The sequence below is a fragment of the Centropristis striata genome, chromosome 14, assembly GCF_030273125.1.
Source record: "Centropristis striata isolate RG_2023a ecotype Rhode Island chromosome 14, C.striata_1.0, whole genome shotgun sequence".
Classification (NCBI taxonomy): domain Eukaryota; kingdom Metazoa; phylum Chordata; class Actinopteri; order Perciformes; family Serranidae; genus Centropristis; species Centropristis striata.
Genome location: NC_081530.1, coordinates 21301972 through 21320614, shown reverse-complemented (window position 1 = coordinate 21320614; position 18643 = coordinate 21301972). Strand labels below are relative to the sequence as shown.

Below are 18643 nucleotides of genomic sequence, written 5' to 3'. Positions count from 1 at the left end.
AACATATTCAATTACCTATTGAAGCATAAACATTTTTATGAAAGTCAAACATTTTATTTTTATTTTATCATGACCTACATTTTCATTTAATTCGTTTTTTCCCTTCCTCACAAGATCAACCATCGTCAGAGAGGAAAAAAAAACTGCATTAAAATGAAAGTCAGTGAGGAAATAATGGTTTGTTAAAATAAAGCCATCAAGCTATCAATACAGTTTTCATAGGGTAAACAAAGTGAATGAGAAGTGAGAGAGAGAGAGAGGAGAGAGAGAGAGAGAGAGAGAGAGAGAGAGAGAGGAGAGAGAGAGAGAGAGAAGAGGAGAGAGGGAGAGAGAGAGAGAGAGAGAGAGAGAGAGAGAGGAGAGAGAGAGAGAGAGAGAGCGAGAGAGAGAGAGAGAGAGAGAGAGGAGAGAGAGAGAGAGAGAGATGAGAGAGAGAATTTTGATTTTCTGCAGAACTTCTGCAGGTAAGGAGGATGCTACGATGAGGCTAATAGAAGCCTTTATTTCCTAAAAAGGACCAACCAATAGCTAATGAAATGTCAGAGCAGGTCAACAACTTCAGGGGGGAAAAAAAAAAAATCACACTGTCTATCTGAACAAGCAGCAGAAACATTGATATTAAAAGACAAATCAATGCAAAGTGTAGGTGAGCACTGAGCAGTAGTACTTCAATGGGTTCTTATCACAGTAATCAGAGACTTAGTTTGCAGGAAGTCAGCAAAAGGAGGAATTGGGGAATTTAGTAAAAAGGTATTTTTAATGACCTGCTTTTTTAGAAGAAAAAACACACCTCTAACATTTCCCAGAGGCTGAATCTGACACATGCCCGAAAAAAAAAATACACAAAGAAAACAAAAACATTTTATGGTACATTGTTCTTGTTAAAAGATGAAGCTGCACTCTTTCCCTTTGTGAGAGGGAAGTAATGCAGATCTGCACTACTGAATACCACCCAAGGCCAAAGTGTGGTAGAAATATACACAGGTACATAAATATAAAAAATAGCCCAATCCAAACATTTTCGCCAAATTTGAATCCCAAGTTTTTTTTCTCGTTTTTGCACCCACATGACTGCATGTGTTCAGCGTGTTGGTAAAGATGTCGTATTTGTGCTTGTATATGCGAGTGTGTGTGGAGCTCTGTGTGAATGTCTTCTGTCAGAAACAACGTGCCCCTCCCTTTTGCAAAACCACATGCTTGTCAAATCCGACTGGGGTGAGATTATTGTGGGAGGGGAAGGGAGAACAGAGAGCAAGACGGAACAAACGGAGAAATTTACAATAACGGACGGTAGATAGTAGATTGATGCGAAGGGGAAAGAGGTGATGGGGCGGGCGGGGCTCTAACGTGAGTGTGAATACCATCTCCATACACTGTACAATGCACTAACATGTTGAGGGATGCCAACAGATAAGCCATGAAATAATTATCAAAAAGGGGTTAAGATGCAAGAGGGTGGATTTAATGTGGGTGGGGTTCATCTGAAATGTTTTGAAATCACTTCCTATTTTTTGGGGAGGGCCAGTTGCCACGCCTCTCCCCACGGTTGCCGCCTCCGTTACCAGGCCCACCGGAGCCGCCACCCGGTGGCCCTCGTGGGCCTCTCCCTCCCCCTCCACCTCCTCCCCCTCCTCCGGGGTTGACCCTCCGGTTCTGTCGCTCCATGCCAGGGCGCTGGCTCGAGAAGCTTCTTTTATTAGCCGAGGGCTCTTTTCCTGCCATGTCGCGGTCGACCACGCCTCCGCCTCCACCTCCACCTCCGCCGACCCCTCCACCCCTTCCCAGGTGGTGCGGATGGTGAGAAGAATAGGACTTCCCTCCTCCGCCTCCCTCCCTGTCTCTGAACTCAGTGAAGTCGCTGCTCTCGGAGGCAGTCTCCCACTCCTCGTTGGCCTGGTCCGAGTTCTGGTTGGTGAAGTCCGGGGACTTTGCTCCATGGCTGTGGTGGTGCTGTGGGTGGGTCTGCCCAGCGTTGCCCTGGTTGTAGTGGTGATGGTGGTGACTGTTTGCGTTGCCGAGATGCCCGCCGCCACTGTTACTGTTGGTTGTTAGTGTGGTGTTGTGGTTCGCATTCTGGGCATTACCCGTCACAGGGGCAGAGATGGGGGCGCCATTACTGTCCTGAACTGAATTCAGAGAAGGAGAGGAGGGCCTTCCTCCCCCGATGACCCCCACTCCTCCGTTGATGCGTGCAGCATTCTCTCGCTCCTTCAGTCTCCGGAAGCGGGGGGGCTTGTCCTGCTGGTGCTGGGACCGCCCGTGACGGCGACGTCGAGGTGGTCGTTCAAACCCACTGGGAGGGAACCCACGGTTAGCAGGAAGAGGGAGTGTGTTTGGCCCTCCAGAGTTTGGCGTAGGGTTGGTTAAAGCTTGCTGGGTCACAACTCCTCCGTTTTCAGTGGAACATAAAGTGGCGGGGGTCGCAGCGGGCAGAGATGGCTGAGGGGGATTGGACCCCTGACTTTGAGTTTGACTTGCATCAGCCATCTTGTCCTTCTTCTCTCCTCCATTTCCTCCCCTGCCCACGTCTTTGGGTCCAGAAGTTTGCGGCGGGCCTTGCTGCTTTCTCGCTGACGCTGATGACTTGGAAGGCCCACCGTGCGAGGCGACGTTGGGTCCGACCCGGTGTCCCCCAGGTTGTCCTCCAACATTGCCACCACTTCTGTACATGTTTCCTCCTCCACTTCCTCCTCCCCTGCCCCTCCTAGAGGGCACCCCTCTGGGGGTGAAGACCCGGGCCTGGGAACCTCTGGGTGGAGCAGTTGACAAGTTGCCGCCGCCACTGGCGTTGGCATTATCGGAGCCGTTCTTGGTGTTGGGTTTCTGGTGTTCTTCTTTGTCTGAGTGACCGAGGTCACTTGCACCGCTCTCACTGCCAGTCTCTGAACCTCTCTCCCTCCTTCTCTTGGGGATTTCCTCGTACTCTGAACCCTCACTGCGGGTTTCACTTCTGTTCCTCGCCCTGGCCGGGTTATGTTGGGACCGGTCCTGTCCGTGCCTGCCACTGCCTCCCTCGCCCTTGGGCTCATGGTGGTGGCCACCACCAACAGATGAACGGTAGTCTCTACCACTCCTGCCACCCATTCTGCCTCGACTGCCACCAGTGGGTCCTGCAGCGGCCGTGTAAGTGCCGCGGTAACCACGGCCACGCCCATAGAACTCTCCTCCTCGTCCTCGACTGGCTCTGCTGCCTTTGGCGGGGACTCCATGGTGGTGGGATGGGCCCCCTCCTCTCTCAAAGGAGCGGTCTCTGTCCCTCCTGGAGGAGGACCCTGAAAATCCTGAAGAGGTGGCGTCTACGTCTTTGGGCCCTCTACCAGATCCTCCGCCTCCTCCTCCTGAGGATCGTTCTTTTCCTCCATTCCTGGGTTTGGCCGTCTGGGCGGGCTCTTCTTTAGATGGAGCTGATGTGTTCTGGGAGGTGGAGGAAGCTTCCTGCTTCATGGAGCTAGTTTGGCCACCATCTTTCTCTTTCTCTTTCCCAAAGCTTGTTTTTTCTCCTCCGTCACCTTCCGCTCCGTCTCTCTTCATCTCCTTCAACACCGGTTTCTTAATGGGGCCGGCCCTCTTGTTGGCATTGCCGCCTCCTGTCTGGTTGGAGGGTTTGTGGTCTGACGGAGCGTTGGAGGAGTCCTCCCCTCCACGGGAGTTGTTTCCACCTCCTGCATTGTTGGCCCTTCTACCATGAGAGGACCCTCCACCCGTATTGCTGCCAGGCCGTGGGCCCCACTGTGTCTCTGTCTTGTGCTCCCGTCCCCCTCTTTGGTTTGATTTAGGATGAGGGTGCTGCTGCGGCTGAGTGTGACTGCCATGTTGAGAGGGAGGTGGGCTCGCGGTCATGGAGGAATGGGGAGCATAAGCCGAGCCTGTTTTCTCCTGTTTCACATGGCTGCTACTGCCCCCGCCGCCACTGCCTCTTTCAACATGACTGTGCCCGACACCGGCTTCACCCTCTCTCTGCGATGGGTGATGATGCAGCGCGCCTTTGACATTTCCATCTTCCCTGGCAGAAGAGGACGAGGAGGAAGAGCAGGAGGATGAGAGGGAGGGTTGGTGGATTGGCGGAGAAGAGTCTGTCTTCTTAGCTGGGGCCTCAACGACCCTGTCTCTGCTGTTTTCTGATTTATGAGGGTGGAGAGGGAAGTGGGGCTGCTGAGGGTGGTGGCTGTGATGGTGGTGGAGATGAGAGTTGCTCTCAACAGGCGGGTGATCGGCACGACCGTTGCGATCGTAGTGAGGGTGCGGGGCTCCCCATATCTGTCCTTGCTGGGACCCTCGTGGAGGCCCTTCATCCTGGTGGGTGTAGCCATGTGGCTGACTTCCCCTCTCCGCCCTCTGCTGCTGTTGGTGGGGATGCATCCTCGCCCCCTGGTCAGGGAAGTTGCTGTAGTTGCCCCGTCCACCCATGTAGTGATGAGGGTGGTGGCCGCCTCCCTGGGCCGCAACCTGAGTGCCGACTGGAGGTGGAGTCTGATTGGATGTCCCAGAGGTGGAGCTGGGCTGCTGGATGGGTCCCAATCCACCCTCTCGCATGCGGTGCGGAGGAGTGTCGCTCCTACGATAAAGATAAAAAGAATACAAAATACTTAATTAATCTAATATATTAGTGTTTTTGACAAAAAAACCCACATCTTCAGTGACAAACGAATTCATACCTGGGCCCTTTGGCCACATCGTCATCCTCCAGCGCCTGCTTCTGCCTGAGGGGGGATGTTAGTCCACGACCCTCTCCTCCGCCAGGGAATACCTCTTGCCCCCAGGCCAGCTTCGGCTCCATAGGGGGAGTCCCACGGTGAGGGTGCCCCGGATGCTGTTGCTGCCTGTCAAAGGGGTCTGAACCAGATCCACCTGAATCAGACCGCTCACGCCCAATAAGCCCTGTGGTGGTGAAGAATTGTTTTAAAGATTCTGCACTATGTTCTGCAATATTCCTGTATTGTATCATCTAATCATTTAATCAGTGAGCTTTTGGACCATTTATCCTCTCACCAGATGGGTGCATGCCTGCAGAATAGTAGTCCATAGGCGGAGGCCGGCCCTGGATCATGCGGGGGTCCATGTAGGGCATCATCATCCAGCGGGGGTCGAAATTCATCGGCAAGGGCGGGGGTCGGACCATATTGCTGGGCTGATACATGGGTCCACCCTGCTTGGGTCCAGGTCCAGGCTGGGGTGTGGAACCTGGTGAAGGACCCTGTGGAGCCTGGGGCTGGGGGGACAGCTGGCTCTGAGACGCCTGGCTGTGCTGCTGTTGTTGCTGCTGTTGCCACTGCTGCTGCTGCTTCAGGAGCTGCTCCTAAATAAACAGAAATGCATAGCACCCACGATGTTTAAGAACTGAAATATTAGACATATCTATATCTGTGGTGCTTGTTTTTGTCTTTGAATAAAACGCACAAAGAGCCAAAGTCATCCACAATGCATCCAATCATTCAAGCAACAAATGCATTAAAGAAAACAGACAAGTACAGATCCTAACCTGCTGTTGCCTCTGGAATCGAGGTGGAAGGGACTTCTGGTACTTTGAGTAACCCTGGCCAGGAGGACCACTGGCTTGACGACCAGCTCCCCCTCCGATACTCTCAATCTTCACTGGGTCAACTCCTCTTTCACCTCCACTTCCTGCACGAATGTGCGGACTGCCCATGGTCTCTTCCTTATTCTCTCCTGGTAAAGGTATGTCCAGCGTGGGCTGCGGTGGCTGCAAAACAGCTGGCTGGGGACACTGTTGGGCTTCTGTGTAAAGACAGAAGGTTGTACGGCTCAATCAGGGGAAATAATCAAGAGGTACAAGTTTAACTATCATATTAACCACATCAAATGTTGATTTTTTTGTTGTTGTTGTTGTTGTTTTAAGAGTAAAATTCCAGCACTTTCAACGTACTAATAATAAAAATATCCAAATTCTTAAAGCCTTTATCTTCACATCTAAACTGTTAATACAAATGCAAAAAACAGTTTATAGACCATTTATTGCTTATTTTACCAGTTTGTTACTTTTCAGCATGATTTAATCATGCTTAAAAGGGAAGAACAGAGGACTTTTAGCTATTAGCTAGCTTAGCTTATCTGGTTTGAGACCCCAGAAAACAACAAACAGATATGCAGAGGAGATTGCTTCATGTACAATATTTAAAGTGATTGTGTAGATGAAACACCCGATTATGTTGAGCATCAAGCATCTTGAGAAACCCACCTGCACTGGAGTCATAGCTGCTGTTGCTGCTGGCTCGCTGTCGCTCACCGACTCCAGGACTGGACCCCGGCTGGACAACCAGTACTGGAGGCTCCTCGGGGTCCACACAGGGGGACGGGGGCTGGCTGATGTTGGGGGAGGAGGCAGAGGCTGAAATAGATGGACTTGGGCTGCCTGCTGTGGCAGCTGTAGAGTTTCCATCGAGGCTGGGGCTTTTACTGCTGCTACCACCTCCTACGTTGGTGACCTGCTGTTGTTGCTGCTTCTCATCCAGCCTCTTCAGCTTCTCTGCGCAGGCTGCACGTCTTTCCTCCTCCATCCTACGTTCTTCCTCCTCGCGGCGTCGACGGGCTCGCTCCACAGCAGCGGAGATCTCAGTGGAGGACTGCTTCCTGCGCTGACGCCAAGTCTCATCCTCATCATTCTCCTGGGGCCCAGGGACCAGCAGCCCCGGCTGGGCTGGAGGAGAAGGGCCTCCTGGTGCTGGCTGAATCTGAGCGGGGACAGGTTTCCCAGGGCCTTGAGGGGCACCCTGATTTTGTGGCCGGTCCTGAACAATTAGAAATATGATTGCTTTATTATGCAGTTTTCAACTTTCTAGATGACACCACTGCAACCTTGTTGAGAAAAATGTTCTACGATGATTACATTAACCGAAAAACAAAAAACTCAAGGTAAAAGGTAAAACGCAAACTTAAAACTAAAGATGGCTTATTGTAGGACCCGGAGCGGTGGATGAGATAATGATAGAAATGGTTTTTCTATGAGGCTCTAGCCGGGCGGCTACCTGTCGATAAAAGGAGTAGGGCCCTTGTCCAAGGAGCGGCCCAGGTGGGGGGGAGGGCTGCTCCCGGGGACCACCCAATCCAGGCCTGCGCCCCTGTATACAGGCAGACACGGTTAGCCATGCTCCACCACAATAACTACACTAACAAAAACACACACATACACACACTAACACATCTCTGCCCACAAATAAGTCTGCTTAACAGAATTCCCAAATTGTAAATTCCACATCTTTTCACAGCTTGAGTGTGGCCTGTCTGGGCGGCACATTGAGCCTCTGATGAGCGTGCTACCTGGTAGTTAGTTGGTGCTCCCTGGCCGCCCCAGCTGCTGCCTCCCTCCTCGGCCCATCCTGGCTTGCTGGAGGGGGGTTGGGGGCCATTGTCAGCATTAGAGGGGGGAGTGCGGCGGCTGTCCCCACCACTGTCTGAGGCTCGAGAGCGAGAGGTTGCAGGGGGGGCATCCTGGGTCCTCTGCTGTTCACTGAGGACCAGACAAAAGTGCTTTGTCAATTACATTAGCTTGTATAACATGATCACATTTATGCAAAAAAATGTTTTCTCATAATTAATTAATACAAGGGACAGCTAATGCACTTGCTTGGTCACATACTCATTCTTGCTCTCGGCTCTCTCCTCTTCCCCCTCTTCCTCTCCTTCATCATCACTGAACTTCAACTTGGCGGAGTAATCAATCTCCTCATGAGCCCCTAGAAAAACAAACAAACAACACAACATCAGAACCATGTTTATACCAAACATCCATTTAGTGCATTTGCACATTATTCATCATCCTTCACCCTGATAAAACTGATCCCCCCCCCACACTCCTCCTCTGAGTCGATTGTAGTGACTGGAACTGCTAGCATCAGCAGGAAATATGATATGCAGAAACATCTGCAGCGTTAGAGAGCATCAATCTGACCAGCTCCCACCAAGTCATCACCTCCTTAATCATTTAGCAGCACTAAATCAACAAGAAATACATATAGGAAACTTTAATAATAATTTAATATGGGTGGCCTCTCCCATGTACCACAACAACAAAATGAGAGCATCCGAGTCCTAGTTCACTATAGCTAAATTTTTGTGCAATTTAAATTCCACCGAAAAAAACCCATTTAAATATATGATTTTCATTTCTCCTATTTTGCTGTGTCATACATAAACATAACTAAGTACTAAAAAAAGAATACATACATTAAGATTTTGCTAATATCTATCACAAACCATGTTTTATTCTATACATTTTATAATCAAAACAAATCAGAACAGCTTCTCGAGCCAATACCACTAATATTTTAGTTGTATATCTGCGAACAAGGTTTTCTGTTTTACCTGCCCAGCCCTCGTCTCCGTCGTGGTCCAGCTCGTCTAGCTCCTTCAGGTCATCCTGCTTGAGGATAGAGGGTCGCTTCACCACCTCCCCACCTGCGTCACGTGGGCCGCCCTGAGGCCTGCTGTCAGGACCACGAGAAAACCTGAAAGAGGTAGAAGGAACTTTGTAAGCGCCATGTCAAAGAAACAAAAAAGTGTCTCTACAAAAGCAGGAAAAATTGGATTCAATTTAAAAAAATAAAGACCATATGAATAAACTGTCATAAAGTATCACAATACCTGCTTAACAATGGATTTTTGGAAAGGAACATACCTTGGAGCAGGCCCTTCCCCAGGTGCTGGGTACCTGTAGGGCCCCTGAGGGCCATAGGGGGCCGGGAAGGGCAGGTAGGGAGGATACATCTTTAAAAAAAAAAAAAAAAAAAAAAAAAAAAAAATTATTTAAAATAAATTGTATTTGGAAACGTGGGAGTAGCTGTGGTAATCCGTAGCCTTTCATGTGTAAAAGAGCCACATTAAAATAACAAATGTCATGCAAAAAAAGCACTGGTTACAAAATGTTACATTTGAATGGGCCATGCAAATGCACTGCAAAGCCTGAGGTCAAACAAAGAGAAAAACTTACGAAGGGAGGCATGATCCCTCGGTATTGGGGGAACCCAGGCCCCACAGGGGGCTGGGGCAGGGGCAAGGCGGGGCTGCCTGCGGGAGGGTTCCTAGGTGGCCCGTGGGACTGAGAGTTCGGAGGGGGGACCCCAGCTGCCCCATCCATCACCAGAGCCCCACCAGTGCCACCCTCCACTGCCCCCTCCCCAGGCAGGGTGGGCGCCATGGCTCGGCCCCCACCGTCCCGCCAGCTTGTGACGTCTGAGGTAAGTAAACACAGGAGAGGACAGAGTCAGTATAGTTGATAGGCTTTAATTGAATATAGTTAGAAATGCAAAGCCATTACTTTAGAAAGATAACACATCCTTTCAACAAAGAACCAGTGTCTTGAGTACTAAATAATATGAATGGATTCAAGTTTTATCATCATATAATAAATAGGAAACTATTCTCTCTTTTGCCTCAATATATTTGGATTTTGGTGACCACAAACCAAACAAAGCATAAAGAAAACAATAACACATATACATTATGTATACTCTTTTTGGGTTATCGGAACATTAATAAAAGCAAACTGGATAAATAACAGGAAAAAAACTCACTGACTACTTGCTCAGCTGTCCCATGTTATGAACTGAACCACTCCTTAAACCAATCTTGTGAGAGAAGTTTTCTCACCGCTACTGACTTCATTAAATGACGGGTCGATCAATTACTGGAGATTAAGTGGACATCACTCACTCTGGGGGCGGAGGCTTGGTCCGGGCCCATACCACTGATCTGCAGTGCCCTGTTCTCTGCCAACTTTGTCCTGTTCGCCAGCCGCCTGCAGGGTGGGAAATTCCTCGCGAGAGAATGGCGACTGTAGGTTTGATGCCTTTCCACCTGCAGAACGAGAAGACGAGGGATGAGTGTTTTCTTTATTAGAGAGGGGAGCATGTGTAATGAAACGCTTATTCCATCTTATTTCCTATGAGACATGAAAGAAAAGGAAGACTCACCATCCCCTTGTATTCCATGTGTAACACTGGCCTGTGCCCAGGACCTTGCCCCTACGGCCTGGGTTGAAGCTGGAGCCAGAGGCTTCGGAGGACGAGAAAAACATAAATTAATACATGTCAACTATGCAAACCATAAATCTCTATTCACATTATCAACTAAGAACATGATTTTGCAGTCATGTTACTGGGACCGTCGGTACCTCTGAAGCTGGCGGGGTTCTCGGGCGGGTCGGTGCAGGTGTCGGTGAAGCCACAGGCTGCTGCGATTCCGGCTGCGGTACTGACAATGCATCGGTACTAAGAGAATAAACAAAAAGGTCACAAACAGGAGATATTGGACAAGATTACCTCAGGAAAAGGAAAACCTCAGACACTGGCAAGCACATATTAAACGCCGAAGCTGAAGGTCCTCCTGTGGTGGTCGTTCTAGTGAGGGGCTTTGATGATGGGTCAATTGGAGTAACTTTTAAGTAAAAAAAATAAGTAAAAAGTTTTATGCTTTTATGCTAAGTGGGGTTATTTACCTCTTTGGGTCCGCTTGTTCCTGTTTGCTTGCCCATCCTGTGCCGTCTTTGGGAACGAGCGAGACGTTGGGATCGTTGCCTTTGTTCTCTGCCTTCAGACTGGGCAGGTTGGCAGGGGGTGGCATACGCCGTGCGGAGGCAACTTTACCAAGAGATTGCAGGCCATGGCGGGGGGGAACTGATATGGGGAAAAGAAAGGATGTCATTAGCACAGATGGGCCACTGAAACCTGACACCAATTAAATATACCACATGTAAGAAGCAGTCCAATGACGGGAGTGGCGTTTGCCGGATACACAATTAGGATGCTGAACAACTAACAAGACCAGAGGCTTGGGAGTTTCACTCTGATGATTTTGATGAATGTGGTTCATAAAAAAAGCTCCTAGCTGTTATTAAAAAAACTTTCTGCAAACCCACTTCAATTAAAGTTTATGGAGAAGTATTAGGATATTGATGCTCACAGAAGCATGGAAAAGCCTTCAGATCCTTAAAAGTGAAGCTGTGTTGAATATCAATCCCTCATTTGTTTCCTTGAGGCTCGGAGAAACCACAGCAGTGCATGGCTTCACTATCTAAGAGGGGGAAGTCTGTAAATTGGAAACGGGGACAGCTGTTTGGATCTAGTGGGGAGCTTCTGAATAAAACATCAACTGGGGACTCAGCACAGAAGTCAAACAGCGTCCACAAGTAAGCCTCTGTCTCAGGTCAGGCTCAGTGGCTCCCAGGCTCAGCTGACATGTCAAGGCTCGAGAGCCTCCAGACCCTGCAGAATATCCTTATGTATGGGTACAGATGAGAAACAGCCTAATAGACAACATTTTTGTTGTCTCAGAGGCAGGTGTAAAGACCTAAAAATAAAGATAGTAAATACCCTTGATCCCTAAATAATATTAACAGCATCAGCAAAACAAGTTGGCATGCAGTTGAGAGATGCAGAACATCATCAGCTTCCTGTATTGAAAATCAGCACCAGAGCTATTAGGGAGACAGTGGACTAATGCATCAAAGTTGCGGTACTTGGTGTCAGGAGACAACACAAAGCAAAAGCCAACGGGTGAATCCAACTGTGCATAGCAGATCTGTTCTGTAAGATCAGATGTGATTAATTCCAAAACAAGTTGCACATCCTTAGTGACAAAACAAAAGCGGCAGAATGTTAACAGAGCCTGACAGGCAAGCAATATTGAAAACGAACACCCTGGGTAGAGAGACAAAGGCCAGCCCGTTACAGTTGATGCATGTTGTGACAATGAAAGCTTGTATATGACAGAGCAAAGATACTCACCAACAGGCTTTTGTGTTTCAAGGCTCTTTCCTTTGTATGTATCAAACAGGTTGAGAGACGCATACTTGGTTTTGCCTTCCTTCCCCTTTGCAGTTTGCCCAGAGCGCTCTGACATTGCGCTGTCCGCTCATTGAGTATGGTGAGCCCTGAGACTGGGAGAGAGAGATGGGGAGGCAAAGACAGAGAGAGAAAGCGATATATGACACCAGGTATACACAGAAAGTGAGAGTAAAAATGCTGATTGTAAAAGCATGCATTCAAAACAAGTAGCAAAACAGAAACTGTCTCACAAATCAAAACATCCTTAACATATGTGCTGTGACCCGACAGATTCAAATACGGGATTTGACAGCTGGATGTGTGTGGTATAATTAAGCACTCATAGAGTAGCTAACAGTAGAGCAGTGCAGAAAATATATCACCCGTAGAAACAACAGTATCACAACACATCCTGTGTGCCAGCTCACAAGACTAAATGCCGATCCACACAACATTTTCTGAAGCTTTTCAGGCATATTTTTAGTCCTCTGTCTCACAGAAGAAATATTCTTTCATTTCAACAAATGATCAATCCGCAAACCACAAATATGTGGAAATACACAACTCAGTATTTTATTCTGTTTTTCACAGTTTTTTCTCTTATGCACCCAGTAAATCGCATAGGCAGCCTATAAAACTATGCAAATTTCCTGTTGGCTATTTTCCACTTCAATTAAGTACATTTACAAGTTAAATAGATGGGGAAAAAATACAAAAAAACACTTCTAAAATGCAGCATACTTCAAGCATTTACCCCCAATAAACTTCCTTTAAAAAACGTATTTTAGAGCATTTTAAAGACTGTTAAACTGCTTTACGTAGCATCTCACTGTGGCATTCAACATTTATCAGTTTAAGAAACATTTGGGCTGGCCAACAACTCAGTTTCAAAGGTTTTATAAGTTCAAAAACTTAAAAATTATGCATATTTGTTATCCACTCCAATACAACAAAGTTATGTGGCTGGAGAAAACCAAAAGTCCTATCACACAATATTGGAAAATAATTTTTTGACCAATTTTTGCTGTTTATTATAATTTTGATGATATATATATCTTCATATTACCTGAGTGATTGTTATTTTCAATTTAAACAACATAATACGTAATCCCAATATTTGATTTAACCACAATGCAATTCCACTGAAAGATGATAAATAATCATACTACCCAGCCCTAATCATAGTCTGTCACATAATGGAGCACATTTTTTATTATTTGCACCAAAGAGATGTATGTGCCTTTCCCACAATAACAAACAAGCCGCAATATATACGCTTCTGTGACGTTTCGCCTTTAATTTGAACATCCAAGAGGGGTACCAAGTGATCCCAGCTCTGTACCACCTTGGGAGGTAGTAACAGAGGTATTCATTTGGCGAAAGTGTTTGAAATGGGATCACTGTGAACTGGCGGGGCCGGGAAGATGGAGAATATGTGACAAACATTATTTGTGCAACGAACACTCAGGTAATAAGAAAGGAAGTGGAACATATCTTTAAAAGCATGCCTCTCACTTGAGTCGAACAGTAATAGAATCAGGTTAAACAAAATGCAGAATAGCTTTGCTCAAGTACGTAGAATCTTTACAACGAGAAAGAGCATGACGAGCAACTTTCTTCCGCCATCATTGTTTTGAATGCATTGGTTGCTGCCGTCTCTTATTGTACATGTACTCCCACTGCTCTTTTACACGGCACTACCACCTCTTTCCACTTTGTTCCGCAATGCTGGATTGCCGTGTGAATGGATGTCAAAACTATGCCTTTGAGGAATCAGTATGAATGTCCTAAAACGAAATGAAGGCAGAGCTTGTGACAGCACTTTTGCGGAAACGCAGTATGAAAAGAGCTAAGGTTATCATGGCAGTTAGACCAATATTGATAAAGCTTTCCACTGAATAAATTCTGCTTCTGCCTCAGCTTTTTATGAGGTGGACAGGTGGATTAGTACTGAGATGACTTCAGCATTATTCCAGCATAAATACAGTTTAATGTGAGCAGGCCTAGTACAGTGCTGGACTACACACCTCATCACAGGAAACACTGTACAATAGAGAGGAAAAAAGCTGAACCACAGTCTCTATGGCAACACGTTATAAATGATATTCTTCAATGCCTTTCCTTGGCTCCATGGAAACTGCAAGGCCTTTAGCTTGAACTAATTTTACTGCACATCAATAAAACACACGTCGCTGACATCTGTCTAATTCAGAGTGATTTGGCTGCCCCCCACTCCACCCAAATCCCATTAGGAACAATTACTGCCAACAGATGACTCTACTCGGATTATTAAGATACAAATAACATTATTAATTTCATTCACTTGCTTTGAATGAAGATGATGCAAGCCAATCCACATGGCCCATGAACAATAAACAATTTTAGAGCTAAACAAAGGCTTAATGCAACTATAATGTTCTGTAAAATAGCAGAAAATTAATATTTAAATGACTGAAAGGTGGAAGAATTTCCTGAAATCTATGACAGCTCCATGAGAATACCTAAAAAACAAGTCTTCCTTAATAGACGGCTGCAACAAGGTTCCTACCAGCAGTAGGATGAACAGTGGTGTCTGTATGACTATGTTTAGCCAAAAGAACAGGTTCATATAGGGATAAACATAAAACCTACTAGCCTACTGCCCTCGACTGCGCACTGATAATCTACAGATATTATAAAATTATTAACAATTTAAGCAAGAAGAATCATGATATCGTATCATATATCAAAATAAACTGGTATATTTGGGTTTTGGACTGACAAAATAAGTATTTAAAGATATTAACTTGGCTTTTGAGAAACTGGGATGGACTTTTCCCCACTTTTTTCTGACATTTTATAGATAATTGGTAGATTAATTGATCATGTATATAATCAGGAGTTGCATCCATTACTTTTAGAATAATCAGCATTCATTTAAATTCTTTATGCATAAAATAGTTGGAAAATAAAAAATAACATCAGTGGAGGGAAAATTCACAGTTGAATGAAATTAATTTAAAGTCAGTGCAGGTTTGCTATGTTTTCTTCAACGGTTTTCAAATAAATCACAGCAGAAAATGAATATTTAAATGACTGAAAGGTGGAAGAATTTCCTGAAATCTATGCTCCATGAGAATACCTGAAAAACAAGTCTTCCTTAATAGACGGCTGCAACAAGGTTCCTACCAGCAGTAGGATGAACAGTGGTGTATGTATGACTATGTTTAGCCAAAAGAACAGGTTCATATAGGGATAAATATAAAACCACAGTGAAAACAATGTTACAGAGAGCCAAATGTAAAGCCTACTGCCCTTTACTGATAATCTTCATGATGACAAAAATGTACTTTTATCAGCAGAGTTGTATTTTGATAGCCAAGTGTTTTTGAGTGTTGGTGTGTCCACATGTCCTGCTGTACTCAGGAACCTCATGTTCAGCTTCATGTGTGGACTTTCTCAGTCACCAAATAGCATCATTTCTGTGCTGGCAAATCCTGCCATGAGTACGGCCAGGCTCATCTCAAGGCTTTGGAAGCACTGGCGTTTTGGCCTATATGTAAATATTTGATATTGAATGTCTGTCTATCCGTCCTTTTTGTTTCTCTTTTGTTTATTTTATTATTTGTATTATTGTGTTATCTTTATTGTTATATGGACCGCCCCTGTGTCCGAAATAAAAGTGTTGATTGATTGATTTACAGATATAAGAAAAAATTAATACCAAACAGCAGCACTGCACCGTGCCTCAATAGCCAGATGAGATTAGAAAATGAGGTCGTGGGATGGCTGGTCAACTACATGTTGTATGGGGATTAACGGGGGCCAGCAGCTCCATAACTGCAGTAACGTGCACCGCAAAGGGGCCTTGTAAAGCTAAAGCTAACCACAAACACTAGAATATTTGTGGTAGAATTAGATGGCATAGCGATTGCAATCAATATGAAATGAATAAATCACAACCTACTGAAGATACAGACGCAAAAAAGGCATTTATTGCAGAGCTAGATGACGTTAGCGGGCTAACACAGGGCCTCGGTGTTGGGAGGGGGACTGCGTTGATGTTTCATAATGCCTCCTCAACACCTTGCGGTAACATTAGCCCCTTTCCTCTTCACCTCCGTGGGGTGTTACATTTTGAATCACACACTGACACCGCGACTGGGCTGTTTCAGCCATGTCGTTGCTCATAAATCGCTCGTAAGGATGCGCAGGACAACGCAGGGGAAAAAAACATTTTATTGGGAGAACAAAACAAAATGGCGGTGGGGACAGGCCCGGTGCATATTAACGTTAATATCACCGGTTGTGTAGCTCTAAAGTCAAGTTGCTATGGCAACGTTGATTTTTAGAGACACTGCTTATACAGGCAACGTTAACTGTTGTGAAAAATCCCCATGGAGATAAAAGTATTTGTTAACCAACGGCAGTGTCTAGTGAACTGACAGTGTTAGCTCGAGCTACTGGGCGAACAAGCTGCGCTAACGGTTATCCGCTAACAGGTATCCGCTAACGTTCGATTCGCTCAGCAAACAACCGTTACAATGTATACTAACAACAAACTGACGTAGTAGCCAACATCACTTAAAAATAACACATGTATTATTAATCACAAAGCTTCTAAACTAATTTATATGACGAACGCGAGCTAACCACTTAGCCACGCTAGGCTAACAACCAAGACACTGTGCCTTTCCCTAAAAAATAATCCGCAAAGCATCACCTCTGATACGCTAATCGTGTCCCCGATGGGTAAGAGTGATCTCTTCAGCTCAATATAATGTAACTGATCCATATTTGCATAAAACATGCACGGTTTTCCGGCCACTGACCTGGTCTTGTCCCGACTTGTCTCGAGGTTGTATCGCAGAATGAGGTTAGCTATCGTGATGCTAGCTTTTCTAGCAGTTGACCCACAGCTAAGCTACAGCAACGTTTAGCCTCCTGCATAAGTCAAACAAATCAGCTCTCCGCACCAGCTAGCTACGATTTAAACTATAGAGGTAAAAGAAGGTGTTCGGCTTACTTGCACTCCTTTTCTTTTTTTCTCCCAAAAATAAATGAAAAGGGGGGGAAAGAAAATTGTAATAGTTGGACTCGATCCGTCACCTAAAGAGCCGTCAACGGCTACTGGCTGATTCCGTGAGATGGAAGCCGTTTGGGACCTCCACGGCACAAAAATGCGACTCTTGTTTTTTAAAATAAAAACAAAAATGATCATTATTATTGGATTAAGTATGAATTAAAATAAGTGTAAACTGTTCTCGCTTGAAAATGACCTTTATCTACTATGTTTGGACTGTCATGATATAATTTTAAGGAATAAAGATGAAAGATGCTTTCCAAACATAAATTTTACTTTTTACTTCAGTTACAGAATAAAAATTTAATTATCTTTTGAAATTAGTAGCATAATCTATTAGAATCAGCAGATATTGGCCTATCAAAGGGATATCAGTCTCGCTTAAAAATGACCTTTTATATATATATATATATATATATATATATATATCCTTTATTTAACTAGGTAAAAGACTCGTTGAGATTTAAAAAATCTCTTTTCCAAGAGAGACCTGGCTAAGAAAGGAGCATAAAAAGTGACAAGTTACAACATTTAAACACAGTTAACATAAACAATTAAGTACAAATACAGCCACCACAACAACACTGAAGGAGCCTCAGTAGAGACTTATATGGAGCAGTCACACTGACCAAGAGAAATTATTTCTTTATCCTTTAGAATCGATTTAAATTCACCGATTGTGATCAACTCAGACAATTTCAATTCATTTTGCAGATTGTGCCATGATAAAGGGGCGGCATAACTAAAAGCTTTCTGACCTAACTCAGTTCTCACTCTTGGCACCAGCATCTGTACAATGATTTGTGAGCGTAGACCATGTTTAGTTTGGTTTCGACACATGTATGCAGACATACATTTATAGATAAAAACTAACCAATGAGACTGCTGTGAACATACAAAGATGGCATTTAAGCCGTGTCATACAGAGTACAATGATGTGTACGATTTCCCAAGCCAGTAATGAAATAAAAAGATGAAAGATACTTTCCAAACATCAATTTTACTTCTACTTTGAAATGTAGTCAGTTACTGAATAAAAATTAAATTATCTTTTGAAATTACTAGCATAATAAATTAGAATATCAGCAGATGTTGGCCTATCAAAGGGATATCAGTCTCACTTAAAAATTACCTTCATCTACTATGTTTCGACTATCATAATATAATTTTAAGGAATAAAGATGAAAGATGCTTTCCACACATCTATTTTTCCTTTTGCTTTGAAATGTAGTCAGTTACCGAATAAAACATACATTATATTTTGAAACTAGTAGCATAATCTATTGGAATATCAGAAGATATTGGTCATCAAAGAGATATCAGTTGGCATACTGACTCCATAGGTCATGGTCAATCCACAGAAGAAGCTTATTATTTTTGATTATTAATGTAATTTTTATGCACAAATGCTGCTTTCATCCTCTCAAATATGAACGTTCTCCATTTTATATAAAATAGGATAAGATATTCCTTTCTTTGGCCCCAGAATGGGGAAATGTCCAGTGTTACAGCAGCAAAAAATAGAAAGAAGCATCAATAAAATAACAGAAACAAGCAATATTAACAAGAAAAAGTATTAGCATAATCTATTGGAATATCACCAGATATTGGTCATCAAAGATATATCAGTCTGCATACTGACTCCATAGGTCATGGTCAATCCACAGAAGACTGAAGAAAAACCCTGATTATTTTGACAATTAATGTAATTTTCATGCAGAAATGACAGAAAATGCTGCTTTCAGCCTCTCAAATATGAACTTTCTTCGTTTTACATAAAATAAGATATTACTTTTTTAAGTCC

At 44.7% G+C, this 18643-nt stretch overlaps 1 protein-coding gene across 2 annotated transcripts; it reads right to left on the bottom strand.

The window, feature by feature from the left end:
• Positions 1-570: 570 nt before the first annotated feature.
• Positions 571-16978, bottom strand: prrc2a (proline-rich coiled-coil 2A). Of its 2 annotated transcripts, XM_059349359.1 has the most exons (17): positions 16783-16978; positions 11739-11890; positions 10451-10628; positions 10127-10223; positions 9927-10008; positions 9667-9810; positions 8945-9186; positions 8633-8721; positions 8320-8462; positions 7595-7691; positions 7276-7465; positions 6984-7076; positions 6197-6746; positions 5480-5736; positions 4990-5296; positions 4656-4878; positions 571-4555 (listed from the first exon to the last, which is right to left on the bottom strand). In XM_059349359.1, exons 2-17 carry the CDS (start codon positions 11851-11853, stop codon positions 1498-1500), a joined length of 5865 nt encoding a protein of 1954 aa, XP_059205342.1. In that variant the 5' UTR covers positions 11854-11890; positions 16783-16978; the 3' UTR covers positions 571-1497. The 2 variants fall into 2 exon arrangements, with proteins under 2 accessions (XP_059205342.1, XP_059205343.1); XM_059349360.1 differs by lacking the exons at positions 6984-7076; positions 16783-16978 and adding an exon at positions 16589-16773.
• Between the last annotated feature and the right edge of the window lie 1665 nt (positions 16979-18643).